We start from the raw sequence: 25323 nt of genomic DNA, 5'->3' as shown, positions 1-25323 counted from the left end.
ATCCTGCCATCAAACCCTGGCCCACGTCCTACCACTGTCGTGGAATGCCTTCCTTCCTCATGTCAGCCAAACTAACTCTCTTCCCCTCTTCAAAGCCCTACTGAGAGCTTACCTCCTCCAAGAGGCTTTCCCAGACTGAGCCCCCTCTTACCCTCTGCTCCCCCTCCACCCTCTGATCCTACCCTTCGCCCTTTCCCTCTGCTCCCCCTCCTCATCCCACCCTCTGCTCGTCCTCCTCCCCCCTTCCCTTCCCCTTAGCACTGTGCTCATTTGTATATATTATTACCCTATTTATTTTGTTACTGAGGTGCATCCCCTTGATTCTATTTATCGTGATAATGTTGTCTTGTTTTTTGTTTTGTTCTGTTTTGCTCTGCTGTCTGTCTCCCCTGATTGGACTGTGAGCCCGTCATTGGGCAGGGATTGTCTCTGTTGCCGAATTGCATATCCCAAGCGCTTAGTACAGTGTTCTGCACATAGTAAGTGCTCAATAAATATTATTGAATGAATGAATATAACAGTAAACATTCCCCTGCCCACAACGAGCTTACAGTCTAGAGCACGAGAGCTATTATCACCTGTTTGAGGCGCCTGTACCCTTGCTACAAATTATGAAGTTGGTGTCAGGGAAGCTTGCCCTTTGAGGGGGTACATCTGGCTCCTTGAGAATAATAATAATAATTATGGTATTTATTAAGCACTTACTATGTGCCAAGCACTGAAATAGATACAAGGTAATCAAGTTGCCCCACGTGGGGCTCACAGTTTTCATCCACATTTTCCAGATGCGGGAACTGAATGACAGAGAGGTTAAGTGGCTTGCCCAAGACCACACAGCAGTAAAGTGGCGGAGCCGGGATTAGAACCCACGCCTTCTGACTCCCAAGCCCGTGCTCTTTCTACTAAGCCATGACTACCTTTTCCACCTCAGTCCTTTCCTCTTGACGAGGCTTCTTCAGTTTGAAATCCCTTCTGGAAAGTACTCAGGTGAGGTGACTCAAGGAGGAGAGGTCGTGGGCTGAAGAGGTAAGATGGGACAAAGGTTGTAGAAGTAGGAATGAGGAGAAGTGACACCCAAAAACTTACCTCCCCCACACACTTGAGCCATGTGTCAGCATCATGGGAGCCCAAAGCACCAATGAGCACCGCACCTATTGGGGACAGGCAGTGGGTCAACTGTCTCCCAGCCAAGGCCAAGATGCCTGTTGTCCTGGACTCCAAATATTATTGCCATCTTAAGCACCATGGTTGCCATTAATGTGGCTCAGCGGGCCTGTCCTGGGCCAGTGGCACAGCCACGGGCTGTTCGCTGGTCGTTGCGGTGGCCGCAGAAGAATGTGTAGCAGTGAGATAAGGCCTCTCTAGACTGCATGCTCCTTGTAGTCAGGGAATGTGCTTACCAATTGTTATATTGAACTCCCTCAAGTGCTCTCCATACAGTGCTCTGCATAGTGACCCTCTTCCCTTCCACTCCCTCACACCCATTGCCTACTTTCTCTGCCCTTCTTTTTCCCTTTCTCCTCCCTCAAAACTCCATCCCAGATTGGCCCGCTTCAGAGCGGAAGGCGGCACAAAGAAAGTCACTGACTGTTGTGGTCACGGGGCGGGGAGGCACGGGTGAGCGAGGGGCATTGGGGGGGAGGGCCGTTCTAGCGCTCTGCTTCCCTCCCACCACCTGACTCCATGCTGTGGGGAGCCACGGGGTCAGAACTCCTCGCCACAGTCGCTGCTGCTCCCCCAGCCCAAAACAAGACCCTCCTAGCTCCTGTCAACCCTAATTTGGGGTACAAGAAGGTGGTCAAAAATTGTGATCAGCTCCCAAAGTCCCTTAAGTACAGACAGCTGGTCACTTCACACTCAATCCCTCCGGCAACAAGAAGCATTTCCCTGAGCATCCTGAAAGTCAGGGGCTGATCCATGCTGGAAGGCCTATCTAGGTCAACAGAGGGGCAGCCCTACCCGAGGGCAGAGGAGTGAAAAAGTGATCTTACCTAGATCTTGGTTATCTGCCAACCTCTCACCCTCATCCTGCCTCTGGTCTGGAATGCCCTCCTCTTCATATTTGACAGAGGATCACTCTCCCCACCTTCAAAGCTCTATTAAAAGCACATCACCTACCTCACGGCTTCCCCAACTAGACCTTCATTTCCTCTTTTCCCACTTCCTTCTGCATCACCCTTGCACATGGCCTTGCACCGATTTGCTCGTATCCACCTCAGTATCCACCCCAGTGCTTAGTACAATGTCTGACACACAGTAAGCACTTAACAAATACCACAATTATTATTTAGAGAAGCAGTGTGACTTAATGGAAAGAGCACAGGCTTGGGAGTCAGAGGACGTGGGTTCTAATCCCAGCTCTGCCACCTGACTGCTGTGTGACCTTGGGCAAGCCACTTAATTTCTCTGTGCGTCAGTTACCTCATCTGTAAAATGGGGATTAAGACTGTGAGACCACGTGGGACAACCTGACGACCTTGTATCTACCCTAGTGCTTAGCCCATAGTAAGCACTTAACAAATCCCATTATTCTTATTTACTTCACCCCTCCTTCAGCCTCACGGCACCTATGTACATATACAAAACCCTGGCTCTGCCACTTGTTTGTGTGAACTTGGGCAAGTCACTTCACTTCTCTGTGCCTCAGTTACCTCCTCTGTTAAAGGGGGATTGAAACTGTGAGCCCCACATAGGACAGGGACTATGTCCAACTCGATTTGCTTGTATCCACCCCAGCACTTAGTACAGTGCCTGGCACATAGCAAGTGCTTAACAAACCCTATTATTATTATTACTATTATTATTATTTATATTAATGGCCATCTCCCCCTCTAGACTGTCAGCTTACTGTTTGGTACTGTTTGGCAGGGAACATGTCCAACAGTTCTGTTATATTGTACTTTTCCAAGCGCTCAGTACAGTGCTCTGCACACAGTCAGGATTCGATATATACGACTGATGGATTGGTTTCTGGATTCAGCTCAGGGATTTGATGAGGCTAAGAAAGGATTCGGAGAACCGGGATCCGCAGTGAAAAGGTTTTCCCTTGTTGCTTTGGTTAATGTTGCCACCTTGTGCAGAGAAGGGAAACGACAACCACTGAACCATTTTCAGGGGCTTTGGTTCCATTCTACAGGCCAATTATTTTGGCAGCCGCCAAGTATGAGATGCCCAGAGAAGAAGGCACTATCTCCCTCCCCCTCCGCCCCCCACTTTGGAAGAGTCAAGGGTCAGGACGCCATCATCACAAGGGATGGTGCACAGAGCCCAAGACGGAGTCACAGCTGGTGACTCAAAACCAGCCCCTCGGAAGATGCTGTTTCCATTCCAGCTTTTCACAACTGGGTCAATAATAATGATGATAATTATGATGGTATTTGTTAAGCACTTACTATGTGCCAAGCACTTTTCTAAGCACTGGGGTAAACACAAGGTAATCAGGTTGTCCCATATGGGGCTCACAAAAGCAGCATGGCTTAGTGGAAAGAGTGATATTGAGAATTTACTGTGTGCAGAGCCATGTATTAAGCACTTGGGAGTGTACAGTAGGTAGACATGACCCCTGTCCTCAAGGAACTTACCATAGTGTGGCCTTGTGGATAGAGCACAAGCCTGGAAGTCAGAAGGATCTGGGTTCTAATCCCCACTCTGCCACTTGTCTGCTGTGTGACATTGGGCATGGCACTTCACTTCTATGTGACTCAGATCTTGATTTGTAAAATATGGATGAAGACTGTGAATCCCACATGGGACAGGGACTGTGTCCAACCTGATTAGCTATATCTACCCCAGTGCTTAGTACAGTGGCTGAGGAGACTGAATTGTGTGTAGGTCACCCGTGAGAAGTGAAGAGGCTAGTGTTAGGAGAAAATGGCCTGGGTTGGTATGAAGGCCAGCAGCAATTGATCTGTAAAAATCTGGGTCGTTGTCACCTGAGGTCGTTGTCACTGCTTCTTATAACAGCCTGGAGGTTTCTCCAGACCTTGTCATGGCTGAATGAACATGCAAAATCTCCTCAAAAAGGGCTCGGTCTTCCGAAAGGGATTCTGACATCCTTCACTCTCCTGCAAAAGGAGAGAAACAACAACAAAAACACTCTCCCAAACACTCACCCCATTGCTCTTCAGGTACACACCCATATGGCAAGGGGATCATTTGGGGTTCAGACAGCCAAATCTCTGCTTCCTAAGGGCTGGCAGCTGGGGAAGAAATTTTTCCAGCAAGCAGGAGATAGGCATCTCTCTGCTTACACACAAGCAGGTTACTGTTCTGATCTTTTTTTTTTTTAAGTAGAATAAATACATGCACATAGCGGATGTCTAATGAGTTCAGGAACATTTGAACCAAAAGTCTGATTCCAAATGTCTAGTCTTAGGCTTACATGTTACTAACCACTTAGGACAGTGCCCAGCACTTAGAACAGTGCTTGGCACATAGTAAGCACTTAACAAATCCCACCATCATCCTCATTACTAAGGGGGCAACTAGAGGTTACTAAGGGGTCAACCTCTAGTTGCCCCCGCCCCTTTACCCCAGGACTTGGGAACTTCCCTGCAAGAAACAGAGTGGCCTAGCGGAAAGAACATAAGCCTGGAAACCAGAGGACCTGGATTCTAATCTCAGTTCCACCACTTGTCTGCTGTGTGACCTTGGGCAAGTCCCTTCACCTCTCTGTGCCTGTTTCCTTAACTGCAAAATGGGAATTCAATGCCTGGTCTCCCTCCCACTTTAGATTCTGAACCACATGTAGGACAGAGAATATATCTGATCAGGGAATCTTGTTTCAATTCCACAGCTAGGATCAGTGTTTGATACATAGTAAGCACTTAACAAATATAATTTTAATAAAAAAGGTCACCCTGAGGTACTTCTGGACAACCCACCTCCTCTAGTCACCACCACCCCACAAACTCTACCACTCTCAGCGTCTCCAAACCTTCTGGAACGCCCACCCCGCCCCATCTTTTAAAGACATGGCTAACCTTACTCTTCTCCTTAGTTAGACCCATTCTCCAGTTCTTAATTCTCTCTCTGACTGACTTTCCCTCTGATGACCCAGGTGAAGCCAAGGGGTAGTGATCGATAGCTTATTTTGATTCACCTTCTCTGTTAGGAGGTGGCAGGCTTCCTAGGCGCTTCCTCTGCAGATGAGCTTTGCTGTGGGAGGGGTAATCAATCAATGGTATTTGTTGAGCACTCACTATGTGCAGAGCATTGTACTAAGCACTTGTCCAATATAAAAGAACTGGTAGGCACGATCCCTGCTTACTCTTTGTGTCTTCTCCATTAAGCCTTCTTTTCCTTTACTACCTCTCCTTTCAACCTCACACACGCACTTGGATCTGTGGAAGAAAACTTTACAGATTCTGCGTTGTGTTCAGAAAAGGTATGTCAGAGACAAGTTTTACTGTCATTAGTGCTTCATCCGGCACTAGCAGGGAGAGGCATTGAGCGGCAGAGATTCCCTTGCTAGTCAAGGCCAGCTCAATTTCAAGCAATATGGAGATTCTTTATATACTTTTAGTACAGCAATCATAATGATCTGAGAAATACTTCGGGTTAGAAAGCAGTGAGCCCCTGGGGGTGTTTTCTCTTTAGTCCTGGACCTCCTTTGATACGTAGGGTATAAGTAGGGCCAGGGGCTTGATTGGTTCAAGGCCGTGGTTTTACCACGTTGCAATGCACCTGACTGAGATGGAGCTTGGCTACTCAATTTGAGTCAATCATGAAACCAAATTATTTGAGTCAATCATATAGTCAAGGTATTTGAATCATTCAATTGACTGGGCTTGGCTTTGAGTAAAACAAGTCACCAGGTACTTTGGGTTAATCAAACTCCCGGGTTTGACTTGACTGAATCAAGTAACCAAGCCTGGAGTCAATCAATCCATCAGGGACACCCAAAGTGGTCAAGTGGGAATAGGCAGAGGGAAAGGTCAGAGAGAAAGGTGGACAAATGCAGGACCTTAACCATTGTGCTTCCACAGATAATAACGATGGCATTTGTTAAGTGCTTACTATGTGCAAAGCACTGTTCTAAGCGCTGGAGAGGATACAGGGTGATCAGGTTGTCCCACGTGTGGCTCACAGTCTTAATCCCCATTTTACAGTTGAGTTAACTGAGGCACAGAGAAGTTAAGTGACTTTCCCAGTCGCACAGCTGACAAGCGGCTGAGTTGGGATTTGAACCCATGACATCTGACTCCCAAGCCCGTGCTCTTTCCACTGAGCCACACTGCTTCTCTAATCTATACCCTTTAAGCACTTGATATTCACCCCACCCTCAGCCCCACAATACCATATGAACATACCTGAAATTTACATACATTGCCTCCCCCCTTAAGCTCCTTGTGAGCAAGGAACATGTCTATGAATCTGTACTTTCCCAAATACAGTGCTCTGCACACAATAAGCGCTCGATAAATAGCACTGATTGATTATGGGAGAGCAGTCTTATATAATTGCCCTTCTGAATACTGGGTGGCTGCCCTTCCCAGGACTTCCTAAGCTTCTGTCTCCAGCGCCAGGTGTGAAGCTGGTGAGCATAACACTTAGAAAATGTATTCTTGCTGTGAAGGACAAGTACCCCCGCAAGGACTTCTAGGACTTTTTGGTCTGTAACTCCCAGAGACAGTGGTGATGGACCAGGGCCGGAGCTATGCCACCTTGCCAGGGGGGAGATTTGAGGGACCCAAGGCCACTTGGTGGAAGGAAAGGGCAGAGCAAGGATCCCCATATCAATTTTCCCAACAAAACAGAAAGACATACCCTAGACAGTTTAACTAGCCTTCCCACAATTAACAAATCTACATCACTCTCTTCTAGTCACTCTCATCTTTTCCTCCTTCCCAATATTAACCAAACACCTCTATGACCCTTAATCAATCATTAGTATGCATTGAGCACTTACCGTGAGTAGAAAACTGTACTAAATGCTTGGGAGAAAACAAGCTAACAGAATGGGTAGATGTTATCAGCAATCTTGAGGAAGTGGGCTACATAACTGCTAGGGCAGCCCGTGGGTTGCAGAAGCAGGGATAGCGAGTCCAACCTCTTTGGTTGGTAGTTTGAGGGGTGGTCACCTTGAGGCCCCAGTTTCCCCTTATATTAAACTGGCTTAATTCTATGGCATTCACACTCAAAAGCCACCCCCAAATATGTGAAATATGTAATCGGTTCTCCTTGAGGCAGGCAAACTGAAGGAGAGTTTGTTCAGTGAGGCACCTCCAGAAAGAAGAGGGTTCAAGTCTGAGGGGACAAACCAGGGGATCCAGCCACGGCCAGGACAGAGCGTAAACCGCCACTAGCCTATTCCCTCTTGGGGTTCTTGGGCTCGAACCCCAGCTGACGTCTCCCTCATGCCCAAGTGACTCTGAAGGGACCCCACAGCTCTGGGCAATGCAGCTGATGTGGGAACCCTAAGTGAATTCCTCCCAAAGCGCTATTTGCCCACACTGACACTGCCGCTCATTTGCATCCACTTCTCCGCCTCACCACCCCGGCTTCGGGGGCCTCCAATTTCTCTGTTCCCCATCAGGCGAACGACCCCTTGGCATACTGAGCCAAACTGGCTCTGTGCCCTCCAAGCCCATGAGGACCTACCCCTCCTTGTCCCCAGGACTGTTGTGAGAAAAATTACGATAACTGATGAGAAAGCACTTTGGCAAAATAAATGTTCTCTAAAATTTGAGGTATTATGTCCCCTTGCTAAAGTGGAACAAATGCTGACGGATTTAAGAAGGGAACAGGATGTACCAGCATAAAGAGCCCCTAGGTAAAAGAAATATTTCTCTAAGAAAGTGCCAAGACAGCTTTGTAATTTTGAAAGCAGCAAAGTCATGACAACTGGACGGGAAATGGTGTTACTTGCTGCTGCCCTCTTGTGGCCTGTCTCTGCCCTGCGTAGGGCCTGCAAGCAGGAGGTGGAGGCCCCAATCAATTTTTTCATTCATTCACTCATTCAACAGTATTGAGCGCTTACTATGTGCAGGGCACAGTACTAAGAGCTTGGAATGTACAATTCGGCAACAGATCGAGACATTGCCTGCCCATCGACGGGCTCATAGTCTAATCGGGGCAGACAGATGGACAAAAACAAGACAACTTAATCACAATAAATAGAATCAAGGGGATGTACACCTCATTAACAAAATAAATAGGGTAATAAAATACAAATGAGCACAATGCTGAGGGGAGGGGAGGGGGGAAGAGCAGAGGGAAAGGGGGCTTAGCTGAGGGGAGGTGAAGGGGGGGCAGAGAGGGAGCAGAGGGAAAAGGGGAAGCTCAGTCTGGGAAGGCCTTTTGGAGGAGGTGAGCTCTCAGTAGGGCTTTGAAGAGGGGAAGAGAGTTAGTTTGGCGGAGGTGAGGAGGGAGGGCATTCCAGGACAGCGGGAGGACATAGGCCAGAGGTCAACGGCAGGATAGGTGTGAATGGTGGACGGTGAAGAGGTGAGCGGCAGAGGAGCGGAGCGTGCAGGGTGGGCAGTAGAAAGAGAGAAGGGAGGAGAGGTAGGAGGGGGCAAGGTGATGGAGAGCACTGAAGCCCAGAGTGAGAAGTTTTCATTTAGTGCAGAGAGTGATAGGCAATCACCCCCCTCATTAGTCCACTTGAGATCATTTTGGATTCCCCTTCCGAAGTTTTCACAGCACAGACCAGAGAGGAGACAGTGGGCTGCAGAGAGCAAGGGAACACAACTGGATTTTTCTCCCCCAAAATGAGGAAAGAGTTCTAGTTGTGGGCAGGTAATGTATCTGCTGGTTCTATTGTATTGTACTCTTCCAAGTGCTTAGTACAGGGCTATGCATGTAGTTAGTACTCAATAAATACCACTGATGGATTGATTTTTCCAGGATGTAAACAGGTGAAGAGCTGGGAGGGAGAAGGGTGTAAGTGGACAAGTGGTCACCCACAAGCCCCAAGTTCACAGGCCAGGGGCATCTCATGGATCTGTGGAGGTGCATGGCCTATAGGCAGAGCAAAGGCCTGAAAGTTGGAGAACCTGGGTTCTAATCCTGGTCTGCCAGTTACCAGCTCTGTGACCTTGGGCAAGTTACTTAACTTTTCCATGGCTCCGTTTCCTCATCTGTAAAATAGGGATTCAATGTCTGTTCTCCCTCCTATTTAGACTGTGAGCCCTAAGTGGAACAGGGACTTTGTCCAACCTGATTATCCTGTATCCACCCCAGAGCTCAGAAAGGTGCTTGATACACAGTAAGCACTTAATATCATAATAATAATGATGATGATGATGATATCAACAGACCAACTGTCCTCACCCAGTGCCTGTGACTCCAAGATGGACTCCCCTCCTAGGTCACCACCGATTGGGGTCACCTTTCTCAGGGCCGCCCGATGCTCCCCACAAGGTTTGAAGGTTTCAGCTGCCGCCCCTCAGGCCGATCCCCTCCCCTCCCAGGAATGAGACACACATCCCACCGGCCAGTGCCGGGTGGCTGTAGTGTAGCTTGGTTTTATTTATGTCCACAAATATTTCAAAAAAATTACAAAATACTCAAATGGAGAGAACACAGAAGTCACGATTTCTGGGTTTCTACTCTGTTTACACTGTGTTATCTCATGGCAAACTACTCATATATACATTAAGCTTCAAGATATATATAAATGTAGCAAACCAGAATGTACACTCTGCTTATGCTGCAGTGAAAACAAGAAGCTCGACCTGACGACATTGAACAAGATACGTTCAAAACACAAAAAAGCAAAACAAAAACTTCAAACGAAAGGGGGAGGTGGGGGTGGGGAGGCCAAAGGAAACAGTGTCTGTGTTGCTCTAACAGGGTACCACACATAGGAGGGCTCTGGGGCCGACACAAATCAAACTGTAGCTAATCAGCTGGCAGGCGCAGGGCTCAGGGAGAAGCACGGAGCTTCGGTCTCAAGTTGGGAGAAAGATCCAGGGGGAGGAAAATAAATAAATAAGGTGGATAACGCTGAACAATGGTTCAAACGCTGGAGGACCAAACTTCTCAGCTTATGACATTATTCAAGTCCAGCTAGTGAAACACTCTACTTCAGAAGTTTGGGCGAAGCAGGGAAGGAGGGAGGGAAGGAGCGAAGACAGTCAAAGAATGAACAGCCCATAGGATTCCTTTGCTCCAGAGGAAATGACAGAGTGGGTTGGGGTGGGGGAGAAATGGCAGGTAGCAGCAAGGTGGGTGAGAGGAGTGTTCCTTGGTTCCCCTAATCCCGGGGGTGACAAGCCACTTTTGCGACTCAGGAGAATCGGCCAAACAGCCCAACAACGGTGTCATATCAACCCTGCCCCCAGAAGCTCCTAAATTTCCATTCCGAATGCTGACGGGCCTCCCTAGGAGGAGGCCTCATCTGGAGTGACCTTCCCCAAGGAGTGGAGGTTAAAATAGAAACGGAATAAGGCGGAAAAAGGTAAAAGCAGTTTGAACAGAAATAAGCTCCAGCTCCTCCCTGCCAACACTGCGGCTGTGGCCAGGAGGACGGGAGGAATCGGGACGGTCCGATTCACTTTCACAACCTCAAGACGGAACCAAGACCCAGCAACTATTGCCCCCACTGGTCACCACGGGGCTTGGGTCAAGGGGTTGGCAACTGCTTCTTCCCCACTCTGTGGCTGGTCACTGGCCAGGTATTCCACAGCATGAATGGTTAACTACAGCTTTGTCTGCCATGGCCCAACACAGTTCTGTGACACAACCACCACAAAGAACAGTCTACAGCCCTTAAGAGTTTGAGCGAGAGTGAAAGTGGACAGTGAGGGTGAGAGAGTGAGACCGAAAGACGGAGTGTGACAGAGAATGAATGAACCTGAGCAGCAAGTGCAGGCACCTCCTGGATTTAATTCCCCAACCTTCTGCTTTAGTAAACAGTGCCCAGGTGGGAAAAATCAAAGGGCAGCAGGCAGAGGGGCTTCTGATGGATCCAGGAGCAAGCACCGGAGCCCATAGAGGTCTGACCTGCTGCTGCCATAGCCTGTGGACTGCTTCTGTGGTTTCTGAAGGGTTGTATGTTATCTTGGGACAAAGTCTGCTCCATCTACAGGACACCGGTTTGACCTGCACCATCTCCAAGGTCCAGCTGTTCTAGGTTGGAGCTGAAATGCTTCTACTGGCCTTCAAACCTCACCATGTCCAAAGTGATGCGACCCACAACCCCCACCTCTGGACTGCCTAAATAGCTGGAAGAATGTGTGTGTGGGGGTGGGGGTGGAGGAAGAGACACAAAGAAAAAATGGAATTCCAATCTAAACCCATCAAATGAGTCCATTTCATTGTACAACATAAAAAGCCCTAAAAGGCAACTTAGAACCCAAGATATCTATCTTGAGCAAACAGTCAGACTCCTTCTAAGCTTGGGTTTTGGATCAGATTTCTTGTTTTGTCAGGTGGAGAAATTTAAAGGCTGATGCAAATTTGGACAATGAGGAAGGCCATCAGCCTCTGGGCATTTATGGGGTCATGGAAATTCAGCCCCTGAATTACTGGGGATGCCGAGGGCCTGCTCTGTTGGCCAGGAGAGGGGAGAGGGGAGAGGAGTGGGCTAGAGAGAGGAGAGGAAAAGGGATGGGAGGGGAAGGGAGAGAGAAGGGAAGGGATAGAAGAAACAAGAAGCAAAACAAAAAGAAAGTTCATCTAAGTTATCCCTGCATTCCCTTGAACGCTAACTGCTGCTACCAAACCAAATTCCAAGCTTTTGTCCATTTATTAGTGAACACCCATCTAGTCCCTTTAATTAAAGGGATAATTATATTTTTTTATTAAAAAATCAACTCTGTATTCTGTCAATAGCAGGTAGGAATTCACGATTAGTGACGTGGCTGGAAAAAATATATCAGAATAGTTTGTGGAGAAAAAAACAAAACACCTGTTTGTCTTAAAATTATTTACAGACTTAAAAAGCCATGCCGCTGAACTGAGCTCTCTTTAAAATTATGAAGATCTCCCTACAATGTATTAAAATAAAAGTCGATTTTTTTATCATAGCTCTTGGATTCCAAATTCACATTCTGTCTAGGCTCTCGCTGGGACCTGTGGAGCTGAGTGTCTCTGCACAGGCTCGAGGACTGTGACGGTGTTGGGTGGGGGGGGGGGGGGGGTTTCAGACTCTAGCTCCCCACCCACCAAACAGAAAGGAAGTTGGAGAAAGGAAACAACGCCCCCAACTCAACTCCCTCGCCTGGTGACAGAGTGGTTCTCAGATTGCTCCACATGTCGAAAGAGGCAGTCATGCAGGGAGGCCCAAACCAGTTGTGAAGAACCCTCTCTACAAACGAACACTATTATGTGGATAAGTGTCTAGTGGTGGTGTTTGTTTTTTTAATATATAAAGAAATCTTTAGAAGATATTCTTTTTGCTTTTGCAGCTCCTACTGTATGTTAAAAGTCCCATTTCTTCCCAAAGGACTGGGGATTCTGCAGCCAGCGCTAACAAATAAATAACTTATTACAACTGTTTGTCACCTTCTTTCTTCAGTCGACTGAAAGAGAAAGAGAAGTTGGATTTTAGTTAGAGTGGGAAGAGAGGCTGTGTGGCAGCGGCCTGGAAGGGGAGCCAGAGGAGAGGACCGGGAGACTGTGGTGGGAAACTGGACCCCAAAAAGGGAGTGAAAGGCTAGGACGGCCAAGAGAACAGTCAGTGGCGGACCCAAGCCCCCCGCCGGGTGACCTTGCTCGTTCATCCCTGAAACCCAGTGCTCCTTGGGCCAGGAGCTGGACTGCTCGGAATCTCCTCCACCAAGGGGCAGTGAAAAATCTGCTCCCTTGTCCTTTCTGTCCCAACCCAAGGGACCAGGCAACAAAGCCATGTCTAGCCTAGGCTCCGGCAGTTCAAGCCTCTTTTTCCCATCACTGATGGAAACTGTCCAGCTCGATGCTCCTGAAATGTCACCCACTGGGCAGGGCCGGGCCGGGCAGGTCTAAAGGTGCCCGGTTCCCTTCTGGTGGCTGGTCACTGGGGCTACTGAGTGGGCTGCTCAAGGTAGTAGGTAGGGTTGGGGTGATGTCAGGTGGCGGAGGAAGAGTGACACAGTCCCGGTGGGCAGGGTTGTTCGTCCTCCCCCACGCTCAAACCCAGGCCCAGAGATGATGGAGGTGGCACCTGGGCCGCCTAGACCAGGAGCCAAAGGGGCTAGGGGGACCCAGGGGCTGATGGTGACTAGATCTCTCACCTGTAATAATCTTCCTGACTCGGTAGGTGTCCTCCATGCATGTGAGGATGCCCGTGCAACCACTGCTGCTCCATGGCCAGTCTCTGCAGCTCCGCCGACTGGGCGTGCATGGCCTGCAGCTGGTGGGCGGCTGACATCGGCGGCGGGATGGCCCCGGGCAGGTCTCGGGGGTAAGGGGTGCCTGCAGGGCACAAGCATGCACATGTGCAGCGTGCGCATACACATACACAAACCATTAGAACGGGAACAGCTCCACTCCCAGGAGGAGTGAAATGGTCATGGGAGAACCCATTAACCCTTGCCTAAACTTGTGAGGAGTAGTCTGGTGTGCCCTTTCACCTCAAAAGAAACCCTGTCCCTTTCCAGGATGGGGACATCTTCTGACAGCTGGGGACGCTAACATCTACTGCATCTCAGTGTCTGAGCTCCTGAAAGAGCCCCGTGGACAGGTCACAGGCCATGAACTTGACAGGAGGTGGCTAATGGAGTCTTTGGAGGCCATCTTGGCTGGCCAAGGCCTTCTGTTGGAGACTCTCTCAATCACTTTTATTGAGTGCTTACTGTGTGCAAAGCACTATATTAAGCACTTGGGAGAGTACGATACAACAGTATAACAGACCTCTGCCACCGCCCAACCCCAAATCAGTCAAATTTACTGAGTGCTTAGTGTGTACAGGGCACTGTACTAAGCACTTGGGAGGGTGCAGCACAACAATAAACACATTTCCTGCATACAAGAAGCCAGTGAGGCCAGCCAGGACCACTGTTGCTGCCCCTCACCCTGGCAGCATCTGGGTCTCCTCAGAGATGGTAAGAGCCCTTACGACCTCATCCATGCCAACCTTTCCCACCATGCTGCTGGGGGCCCGGAGCAAGAGTGAGCACCTTCCCTTCACAGAGGAAGCAACTGGTTCTGGCAACCTCTCTGGTTCCCAGAGTACGTCAGAGGTAGAGTGAAGCCAAGAGCTCAGGTGTACTGTCCAGACCTGCCTGCTCCCCGGCCCCGGTGGTCAGTCCCTGCGGTCAGCGCGCCCCACCGTCGGCCCCCCTACGCAAGCACAGCGCAGCTTCTCACCAAAAACAGGGTGCCGGAGCATCTCGTGCTCATGGGGCGGCTGTCCCAGCAGAGGGTTGGGGAGGGTGCCAGGAGGGTAGGGGAACCGGGCCAGATGAGGGCCTGCCGCCAGGGGATCCACCAGCGGGTGCACTGGTCCTGCCGAACCTGGAAAGGGGAGGGAAACCAAGCGTAGCTGTGAGGGACTGGAGCAAGCTGGCCGCCAATGGCTCGAGGCCTCAGGCTGGGGCCCATCTCCTGCCCTGGCCTTAAGTCACCAAAGCTAGCGTACGCCACCGGGGCCCCACCCCAACCTGTTTTAGCAAAGACACGAACCCGCTCGCCTTAATGGCCCGGAGGGACTGGAAGCAACGGGACGAGTCAATGGGCATCGGAGCCAGGACGCCTGTGCACGAGCTGCCCACGCCCTCGCTTTTGGCCCAGATGCAGGACGAGCCAACTGCTTCAAGGCAAAGGGCAGAGCAGGGCAGAGCAGGGCAGAGCAGGACAGGGCGGCACAGCCCGGACTCCAGCTTGGCACAGGCCTCCGGCTCTGCATCCCTCGCTGCTAACGCACAGCCCCGTGGGCACGGACTCTAGCTTTGACTGGGTTTTCATTCCCGCCCCCGGCAGGGCGGCTTGGGGGGCTGCAGTTTGGTCCCACTTCTCCGCCATTCTTGGCTGAAGGGACAGACCCGGGTGACTGCTGCCAGGACCATCAGCCACAGCACCGGAAGCTCCTCTGCAAGGGTCTCGGAGCCCCTTGGCACTGGTCTCAGCTTTCCTCCACTCTGGCCCAGGGAAGCCAAGGACCCCCAAGGGCCAAGGGCCTCCTGACCCCCAGGCCATTGCTACCCACGCCCATGTGCACATTTCCTGGCTGCTGCTGCCTGAATCCCCTGCCCATGGGGCAGCTGTTTAGGGGCCTTTAGGATTCATCTAAACACTTCACCAAACTTGGAGGAGAAAACTCGGCTGAGCTTTCACCAGCCTTCCTTACAGAGCTGTGCTTTAACCAGAGGAAGCAGCCTGAGGCCTTAGAGTTTGCTTGACTTTTGGCTTCCTCTCTTCCTCATCGTAATAGGGTGACGAGCTGGAGAGACGGGGATGGACCTGGCCCCCCTTAGGGCTGCTAGGAGGCACCTTGGTTCTTAGCTGGTGGCAGAGAATTCACTCCGGGGCACCCATGGCCTCTCCAAGTGCCACCTGAGAAAACTGCATGCCGCTGTTCTAGCTTGGCGAGCGTTTCCCCTGTGGCAGCTGCTCGGGACAAGTCGCTGCCCGGAAGAAGCTACAGAGACACCAAAGACTGGGCCCTCCTGCCACCAGGAGCTCATGGATCAGCTAGGAGAGGGCAACAGAGCTCGATTATTCCCTGCTCATGCAGCTACTTTCTCAAGGCCCAGACCAGCTTCGGGGTCTGCTTCCAATTCCCCCATTTCTGCCACTAAATGCTACCATCTGAAAGTTGATGACTCTCAGACGAAAAAGGGCCCAAGACCATCATTTGGCCAACTCTTGGCCTGCCCGCTGCCTTGGGGGTCACCTGCTGGGACTTCTCTTTGGGGGACCGACTGTTTGGGCTCCTGCCTAGGCTGGGAAAGCCCCTCTGAGAGGGGACTCTCTTTGCATGAGCACCCGCCCACTGGCCACACCATCACCATCTGAAGTCGCCTCTGGCCTGGCTAAGGGCCTCAGTTTCTCCATCTGTAAAATGGGGTTGAAATAGCTCTTGGAGACCATCCCAAACTGCTGGGGCCAGGACCGGGCCAGGGGCCCTGACACTCGGCCCTGCTTTCCTTCCTTAAACAACTGGGTCCTTCAGAGGGAAGCGGGTGGCAGGGTATTGCCAACTGAACCCGCTGTGCCCTGGGGACCCTCGCTGTTGGCTAGGGGTAGCGTAATGAGACTACCTTACTTCATCTAGCCTGGTGGAGAAAACTGAGCTGAGGTTTCTCGAGCCTTCCATCACAAACTGTGCTTTAATCAGAGGAAGCAGCGCCGCCACCTCCTCCAGAACCCCGCAGGGAGAATTCCTCTCTGCTTCTTAATTAATAATACTGTGTCATTTACTTAAGCGCTTACTATGTGCCAAGCACTAAACTAAGCACTGGGGTAGATGAAAGATCATCAAGTCCTTCATAGGGCTCACAGTCTAAGTAGGCGGGAGAACAGATAATGAATCCCCATTTATACAGATGAGGGAACTGAGGCTCAGAAGTGAAGCAACTTGCCCAAGGTCAGGCAGCAGGCAAGTGGCAGAGCCAGGATTAAAACACAGGTCCTCTGACTCCCAGGTCCAGGTTCTTTCCACCATGCTGCTTCTTCCTAAGACCCAGTGCTGACACCTCCAGCCCCTCTCTATCGGTCTCTACTGCTTGGGCCCCAACTGTCCCACGGGGAGGGGTCCTGCGCCGGAGCCCTGAACTGCCCCTGGGCCCATCACAGTGAGCCAGCTTGGGCACCCAGTCAGGTCACCAAGCACATGCCTCCCACAGCCCAGGGAGGACCGTTCCCTTACCCCCGATAGGGAGCTCCTCTCCTGCAGATAGGGCAGGCACCTGCACCTCTGCCCTCTGTCCTCCCACGGCAACAGGGTTCCCCAGCTGAGCGCCCAACAGAGCCTCCCATCCCAGGGATGCCCGAGCTCACCTTGGTGCAAGGGGTCCTGCTGGTGGAGGTGGAGGTGAGAGTGTATGTGCGAGTGTTGGTGGTGGTGTGGCGTCACGTTGAACATCTGCAGCCGGGCCAGCGGGTCATTGGTCAGCGAGGCCATGCGCTCGGCGTGGATCCTCTCAGCCGCCAGTCTATCAGGGTAGCTCATTTCAGGCCGCAGCTGGGGGCCTGCCAGCGCCAGTCTCTCCCGCTCCAGGGGATTCAGCCCCGGGTGGAAGGAAGCAAAAGGGTGGGGTCCGGCCGTCGGGGGGATGGTGAGCGCGCCGTGCCGGGCAAAATGCTCCATGGGGTTCGTGGCAGGGTGCAGGGCATCCAGCTCGGGGGGCTTCACCTCGAAGCCTGGCTTCATCCTCTCCCGTAACTCCCGCTCCCGGAGTTCCCGCTCGCGAATCTCCCGCTCACGGAGCTCCCGCTCCCGGATGGTGGGGTCCACGTTGTAGAGGCCGGGCATGTGGTAGGCCAGCAAGGGGTCGGTGGGGTTCAGGGGCACGAAGAAGGGGTGGTTGCGGTTGGTGGGTGACATGACATGGGGGCGGGCGTACTCGCTCAGAGTCCGGAGCGCGGGGGTGTCGGGCCCGATGTAGGGGGGGACGGCGGCGATGGTGGTCGGGGGCGGCTCAAAGGAGGGCCGCATGTGGGCCGGGCCGCTGAGCTGAGCGTCACCGAGGCGGCCTTCGTGAGAGGAACTGGATGCCTTCTGCTGCGGGAAAAGTCGGGGACGGTCAGACAGAGGCGGGGCGACAGAGCATCCACCCATGGCTATGCGCCGACTGAGTGGCAACTGACGCAGCCCCGATCGGGATGATGGGAGGAGAGGGGCAGAGAGTCTGCCCGAGGAGAATGGAGGAGGTTCTGCCACTATCAGCTTAACAGCATCAATGGGGGCACACTCCCCCATCCACTGCCCAACACCCGAGTCTTCAGCCGGGGAGCTGGAGGCAGAGGCTGGGACTAAAGCTCTTTCCCTGGCTGGACCCGCTGGCCCAAGAGGGCAGATGGACCAACTCGGCTCACAGGAGACGGGTGGGCCCCGCCCCTATCAACACCACCTCCTCTCCGACTCAGGAGACTCTCTGAGGGAGGGGCTGGTTTTTAGGATGGAGAGGACAGATGGGAACCCGCCATGTAGGGGGAATCAGGAGGTCGAGGGCGGATGTACAACTGAGCCCTAACCCAGCCGGTAGCTCCAGATGGGCGGCAACTTACTCATCGGATTGGGGAAATCCACATGCCAGCCAGTGAGAGGCAGTGGGGAGAACCCCTTTCATTCTCGTTAAAGAGCAACTGACGCGCAACCGGCTGTCAGCAGCGCTTGTCCCGAGCAAGTGTTTCCCATCAGGCAGAGGGGCAATACTCCAGTCCCCGTCCCAGCCCCTTCTCCAGCCTGTGCCACTGTCCTGCGTTTCCCAGTCACCACAAATGCCGGAGGAAGGGATGACGGGGTCAGGACTGAGAACGGAAACGGAGGGCCTCCAAACTCCCGGGGCTGGCAGCTGCTCTGTGATTCCCCGGGAAGCCTGCTCCACTGCTTCTCTCAGGCTCACAAACGCCAACGCGCCAGCGGGAAAGACCAGAATGAAGACATGACTAAGAAAAGCCGCTGATTTCACTCTCGATTGTTATCCCCAACCCAGAGATACTGCCCCCATCAACAGCAGCATCCAGCTAAGAGAGCATTTCAGACACTTCCTACGGAGGGGGATTACGTCTTTCGGAGCATCCAGCGCCCTGGGTGGGACTCTGAGTTCCATGCTGCCCCGACCCTAACTAAACCGAATGGGCGGGCACTCACCGCTGCTCGTTCGGCCTCTCTCTCCCGCTCTCGCTCCCGTTCCCGCTCTTTCTCTTTCTCCTTCTCCCGCTCCCGCTCTTCCCGCGCCTTCTGCTCGGCCTCCCGCTTGGCCTTCTCGCTAGCCTCCTCTCTCTTCTTGGCGAGTTTGGATCCCGCCAGGGGGATGAAGTACAGATCGGTTCTCCCGCAAGAGTTGTAGCCCCGTTCCAGGTGCTTGTAGAACCTGCGGTTGACAGAAGACATTGTGACCCTGGGAAGTGGGAGCCGGCCATGGTGGAAGGATGTCGGGCCCGAGAGCAGCACGTTTGACGGGCTGGCCCGAGCTCGGGGGAACCCGCTGTGGGACGGGGTCAACGACCACCCCTTGTGCCCCCCACCAGTTCATTGGGATGTGCTATGCTCCCAGGGGAACAGCAGGGCTGCTCTGGGGAAGCTACACTCTAGATTCCCCAAATCACCAGGGCACAGCGCCGGCGACCCGGAGCTCCCCTTCTCCCAGAGAGCTGGCGTCGAGCCGGTCTGTGCCTCGGGGCCCTGACGCATACATACCGGGCAGACTGGCTGGCGTGGCTCGGTGTATCCACCACGGTGGGTTCAGGGGATGGGCTCCGCGGAGGAGGCGGAGGGCTCTCGGGCTCCTCAGCCTCGTCGGGGGCCTCCTCCTTGATCTGGATGGGTGGCATGGCGCAAGGTGTCACCACAGGCCCACTGCCACTGGAGGCCACCGCCGAGGCAGAACAGGTGGGCTGTGCCGGGGTGCCGGCCCCCGAGGGGGGCGTAGTGCTGGAGGTCCCAGAGGGAGGCGTGATGGGAGGTGGGCCCCCGGGCACGAACGGGTGTTGAGAGAAGGGCGGCTGCGGGGGCGGCTGGTGGAGGCCGGAGGAGGGATGGCCGGCCGCTGCTGCCGCGGCTGCCGCCGGCGGGAGGCTCTGACTCTGGGTGAGGACCGGGGGCTGAGCCGGAGAGGACTGCAGCGGCTGGCTCTGCGGCATCAGCTGCAAGGGGGGCGGGTGGGCCGACGGCGGGTGGTGAGTGGACAGTGAGCTCAGGGGCTTCAGAGCGGGCGGAGGGGGCAGGTTGGAGTTCATGGCGAAGGGGGACGGGCCCGAGAGATGGGGTGGGTGCTTGTGGGCCTGCGGTGTGGGCATCTGGGGGATGGGCGTGGTCGGAGGGGGCTTGATGTGCGGCATCGCCATGGGGGCGGGCGGCAGCGGCTGCTCTCGGGCCGGCTGGCCGCCCGGCCCCGGCAGCGGGGCGTGCGGATGGGCGGGGGCCTGGGACGCCGGGAGCGGAACCTGAGACGGAGAGGCCTGAGGCGGGAGGGGGAAGGGCTGCGGGGTTCCTGGGTGCTGCAGGAGGGGCTGGGCCTGCAGGCTGTGAGGCAGGGGCGGGGCCTGGCCGTGGAGCGGGGCCTGCGGGTGCGGCTGCGACGAGACTGGGGCCGGGGGCTGGCTCTGGCCCGCTGTCAGGGGCTGCAGAGGCGGGTGTGGCGAGGGCAGTCTCTGAGGGTGCAGGGCCGGGGCCTGCTGGATGTGAGAATGGGGTGGGGGCGGCGCCGGAGGCTGGGGCTGACCAGGCGGCTGAGGCGCCGCCGTCGAGACCGGTGAGACTTGCGGAGGGGCCGGGGTGCCTTGCGCACCGGGGCCCGGGGCCGGGAGCTGAGCTGCCCCGGGAGGGGTGGAGGGCGGGGCCTGAGTGGGGCCATTCTGGGCCGGCTGCCCCGGGGGCTGGGCAGGCAGCACTTGCTGTTGGGCTGAGGAATCCGAGTCGCTCTCATTATCCTGGGGGCTGGGGATGCTGGGGGACGTGCTCCGGTTGTCTTGGTCGATGTCCTTGGGGTCGCTGCTCCCTTCGTCGTTGACACTTCGGCTGTCCGAGCTCTCCCCCTCCCCCTCGCCCTCACCTTCTGACGGGGAGTTGGGCCTGCTGATCTCCTGAGTGGCGAACACAGCAGGAGAGACACAGAGGCAGAGGAGGGGTTACCAGTGCTGCTGCCATGGGCGACGCGGTCTCCCTCTGCCGCCAACAAAGGCCTCCACTGGCCGGAGCCGGGTCCCCAGGTGCTGTTACTGCTCTCTCCTCACCCACCCACCACTGGACCTGTGCTGCAGGCTGAGCCACATGCTCAGCGGCCCCTCTCTGGTGGGCGGGCAAAGACTGAGCAGGCCCCTGCCCTGGGGCAGACTCAGCTTGCCTTCTCTGGCCCCACTCTGTGGGAAGAGAGAAGGGGCTCAGGGACCTCAGGTCCGGGCCCAAGCCTAGTGGAGTGCTCGGATTGGCAATGCTGATGTCAACTGGATGGTCTGAGACCCATGTCCCAGTTGAATCCCTCCCTTGCAACCACGCCCGAGGCCTGGGAGAGCCCTTTCCCTAAAAAAAGGCCAATTTAACAAATAGGCGGGGCCGGGGGCGGGAGGCAGTTCTAGGAAAAGAGAAGCCTCTGCTATGAGGGGCAGGATTCTCTCTGCCTCCCCTGAGGAGGGGGGCCCAGAGCGGGGAAGGAGATGGGAACAGGGCCCAGAGGGGTGTGAAGGGCTTACCTGGGTTTTTGATTTCTTGGCATTGGTTCTTTCGGGCTCCTCGGTGTCAGACGCTGCCTTCTCTCGCTGCCGCTTGGTGCTCTTCAGGGGTGAAGAAGCCTCCTCCTTTATTTTCTGCCGAGTGGCAAACACAGCGGATCCGATTCAGATACAAGCATGGGCCTTATGGCTCTCCCCTCTCTGGGAGAGGGAAATGGCTCAGAGAGTCCAGAGGCCTCACTGTTCTCCTTCAGGGTGCCATAGTATCCTGGGCACGGAACAGGTAAAGGGTGTGGCGCTCTGTGGGCTGAGGTGGGCTCAATGGGGGCCTGACTGGGGTGGGGAAAGCGACCATGTTTCTCATCAGTGCTCCACTAAGTCGACAGTGCTCCTTGCGAGGCTAAATTGAACCACCGCTCCGCACAGTGCCACCCAATGGGGAGAATTGCCGGCCTCCAACGCCAAGCCGCACTGCTCCCTCACTGATCCTACCTGTAGGGGAGCTAGCTCAAGGCCTCAGCCTCTGCTCCTTGAAGGTTGAGGGAACGTCCGACAACGGCCTCCAACCGGTCCCCAACTGACAAGTCGAGGCACCACCTGCCTCCAGGGCACAATGTTTAGAATGGAAATGACACTACCCTGCGGATGGGGGCCTCCTTCAGTGAACCAGACCTAGAGACGGGCACCTGAGCTCAGAGCCACGGCCCTGGCCTGGTGGCCGATCCAAATTCACGCCTCCCACCCAGATAACAGAGTCAGAGCTCGCGCAGGAGAAGACATGCACCCGGACGACAGAGAGGCTCCCCTCCAGGCCCTACCTTGGAGGATTTCTTCACCGAATCGGCTTTGCTGTCATTACTGGAGGTGCTGGCGGCACTGGGGGAGTTACGACCGCTGGATCGGATGTCTTCGTTGATGGGGGAGGCTCTACCATCGGGGCTGGCTGGCTGCTTCTTCCGACCACTTCGTAGTGTAGACATCTGCTGTCCACAAAACACACCCACCAAGGTTGGGTTTTCAACTACGGGCACCGGTCCTCTCCTCTCTCCCGGGCCCTCAGACGCTACTCGGGGAATCCCCGCCTCACGTATTACTGAGAGCAAAATGAGACCCAACTAGGAGGCCACTTCTCATTCTGTCTGGGAGCGCTCCCTGCTCTTGCTCAGAGGACAGAAACCCCCACCCCACTCTCATCAGGCCTGGCTCACTATGACACAGCGCCCACCGGAATCACCAGGACCCACGGCCGACAGCCTCGTCGGCAGCAAAGGAAACTTCCCCTAGCCTCCCAAGTCTCCTCCATCAGCCAGGTAGGGACCAAAGTGACCCAAAGAGACGAGGCTGTCAAGTAACATGGCTCAATCCTTAAAAACCAATAATAGCTCCAGTCTGTTTCTGCCACAACAGCGAGGGCTTGGAGGAGATTACGTGGCAATAATTAATGCAGTTTCATCTGTTCCCTCCTAATGTTGCAGCTGGGTGGATGCTGGGCGGTTGTCAGAGAAGCCAAGAGCCAATCTGAGCGGACAGGGCTTCTGAGCAGCCCTACCAAGGTCCCAGGTAGGCGGGAGGCAAAGGAGGAGATGGAGGCGAGGAACAAATCTACTACCTGACCTCTGACCAAAAAAAGGTGGGGGGGCGAGGGAGAATAGAGTGGGGAAGGTAGAGGGAATAGAAAGAGGAGGGGAAAAAGGGGGGGGGAGAAGAAAGAGGGAGAGGAGGGATTGGGAAGGAGAGAGGGAGGGAGAGAGAGGGAAGGAAAGAAGAAGAGGGGGAGAGACACAGAGAGAGAGAGAGGGCGGGGTGGGGGAGAGGGAGATAGGGAGGGAGAAAGGGAGAGAAGAGCACTCACACAAGCTTAAAGAGAAACTTAGGGGTGGGGATCAAGACCAAGAGATCCTATTGCCCTAAGTCAAGGGCTTTCTTTCTTAAAACTCCCTACACTCTGTATGGAAAATAGAAAAACAAAAGGAATGAAGGGGTCTGGAGAGAGTCCAGGAACCAGCACAGAACTGTGCACAGAAACAATTCCCCAAGTGCCAGAAATGGGCAGCGCTCTGAATTCTGCAACTCTCTGTGGAAGGCACAAGGCAGCCTTCAGTGGGAACTGTGAACCAGAGGCCACCAAGATCTGGGTTCTCTGCCCATTCCGTTAATGTCTTCCTGTGTGACCTGGAACAGAAAGATTTTTCTCAGGGCCTCAGTGCTCACATCTGCACACTGGGGATGTTACTTGTTACTTTTTCTTCTTTCTGGGGACTGGACAGTGAGCAAGCACAAGCAAAGTCTTTTGTGGTGCACATGCCTGCAAGGCGTCGGTTGACAGCCCAGACACCACCAGGAGGAGCACATTTCAGGATCTCTCAAATACACAGGGGTGGACGACATGCCGCTTTCTAGGAGAAGCCCAGGCCGAGTAGAGATCTGAACCGGGGGTAGCCGGGAGTTGGAGGGAGGCCGGGCAAGGGGAGAGCCCCAGGGGCAAGGCCAGCCATTAGGGGACATACCGAGCCTCGACTCCGCCGGGTCCTCATGCTATGCTTCCCGCTGAGCCCGTCATCTTCCTCTTTGACAGGTTTGAACATGAAGGGTGGGGGGTCCACCGGCTTCTCTATGGGGGGGAGTTCGCCGTACTTTTTGAAGTGGATGCGGCAGTCGGTGCACAGCAAGATGTTCTCACGCCCGCCGTGGTGCCAGTCTTTAGAGGCTTCAAGGGGGGAAGGGAGGAAGAGGAAATACCGGTGAGAGAGTGGTTTGGAGCAAAGGGCCCTGGACATGGAGGACCTAAGAAGGACATAACATCCCCCACTGGACTTGCGCAGACTGGCCGGGGCCTACTCGAGCAATGTTTGAGCAGAGGCAGCCACTGGCCGCTGGAAGCACTTCCTTGGCCCATGGCACTCGGACTTGTCTGCTGGACCAGCCACCTGCCCCTCTTGCAGCTCTCGTGTTCCGGGGCGGGGGACGGGGACGGGGGAGGCAGGGAACAAGAGTTTAGCCAAGCAGCTGGAGTTGCCGTATCGGAGCTGTGGCCGAACAGACTCCAAGCTACCCAAGCATGTTCTGTGCAGTCGGGAATCAGGGTTCTACACTGATCTACTCAACTGGAAGGACACAACTTGGACAGGGAACTCTGATTCCATGCAATCCTGGAAACCCACCCTCTCGACCAACTTCCCCAGCCCTCTCGGGCACGCCCCAACCGTCAGATTCCTGATGATTTCACTTCATCGAGGTTAAGGCTCTGTGGCTCTTTAGGCTGGGTCATGCCAGGCCAGGCCAAGGGCAGAAAACCAGAGTTAGATTGACAGGAGGCACGTACTAGTGGTGAAGCAGTGACGGCAGGCATAGCCTTTCAGTTCCTGTTCACTGTCCTCGCTGTCAAAGTCATCTTCGCTAGCTGAGCTCAGGTCCACTGAATTTGCAGGAGAGAGGGAGAGAAAGCAGAGTTAGGGTTAGGATTCCTCCAATGGTCACGGCCAGCTGAGCAGTTATCTTTGAGGGGTCGAGTCCTGGTTCAGTCCCTACAACACCTGGGCTGGGAGAAGGGGAGGGGCCCACGGCCACCCTCCTCGCCCTCCCATCCCCGCAAACCTTTTCAGATTTCAACCAGTTTGGCCACGCCCATACAGGATCAGTGTCGGTTCCCAGCAGAATCGCCTGTGAGGATGCGGGATGTGGCTGGGCTGAACTGAGAAGCAGTATTGGCCTAGTGGAAAGACCACGGGCCTGGGTTCTAATCCTGCTCCACCACTTGTCTGTCTTGTAACCTTGGGCAGGTCACCTCATTTCTCTTAGTCTTACATTTTACGGATGAGGTGACTGAGACAGTGTGTCCCACATCTGATATTGACTGTGTCCAATGAACAGTGCTTGGCACCTAGTAAGTGCTTAACAAATACCATCATCATCATTAGCTTGCACCCACCCCAGCACACAGTAAGTACTTAACAAACACCACAAAAACAAAATAACAAAAAGGAGAAAAAGGAACAGAGAACCTACCATTCTGTCCTGAATGGAGACTGAGCAGGGGGGCATTGTGCCCACTGGTGGCTTTTGCAAGCCAGAGCATAATGGCAGGGGGCAACAGAGGCTCCAGGTATTTTTCTGGGTTCTGAC

At 54.1% G+C, this 25323-nt stretch overlaps 1 protein-coding gene across 8 annotated transcripts in view; it reads right to left on the bottom strand.

Moving 5' to 3' along the window:
• Window positions 1-9454: 9454 nt before the first annotated feature.
• RERE (arginine-glutamic acid dipeptide repeats) overlaps window positions 9455-25323 on the bottom strand; it is a 517539-nt gene continuing 501670 nt past the window's right edge. For 5 of the 8 annotated variants that reach the window (XM_029066878.1, XM_029066885.1, XM_029066879.2 and 2 more), the window contains 10 exons: window positions 24524-24616; window positions 23709-23908; window positions 22020-22184; window positions 21223-21336; window positions 19232-20616; window positions 18683-18905; window positions 16867-17590; window positions 14236-14382; window positions 13161-13341; window positions 9455-12470 (listed from right to left, as the gene is read on the bottom strand). In XM_029066878.1, coding sequence (XP_028922711.1) covers window positions 12437-12470; window positions 13161-13341; window positions 14236-14382; window positions 16867-17590; window positions 18683-18905; window positions 19232-20616; window positions 21223-21336; window positions 22020-22184; window positions 23709-23908; window positions 24524-24616 — 3266 coding nt within the window. In that variant the 3' untranslated portion in view covers window positions 9455-12436. The remainder of the gene's footprint in view (window positions 12471-13160; window positions 13342-14235; window positions 14383-16866; window positions 17591-18682; window positions 18906-19231; window positions 20617-21222; window positions 21337-22019; window positions 22185-23708; window positions 23909-24523; window positions 24617-25323) is intronic. The other 3 variants (XM_029066882.1, XM_029066881.1, XM_029066884.1) reach the window with 3 other exon arrangements.

Source organism: Ornithorhynchus anatinus, chromosome 5, assembly GCF_004115215.2.
Source record: "Ornithorhynchus anatinus isolate Pmale09 chromosome 5, mOrnAna1.pri.v4, whole genome shotgun sequence".
In the NCBI taxonomy this organism is placed as follows: domain Eukaryota; kingdom Metazoa; phylum Chordata; class Mammalia; order Monotremata; family Ornithorhynchidae; genus Ornithorhynchus; species Ornithorhynchus anatinus.
This window is presented reverse-complemented; position numbering and strand designations above follow the sequence as displayed.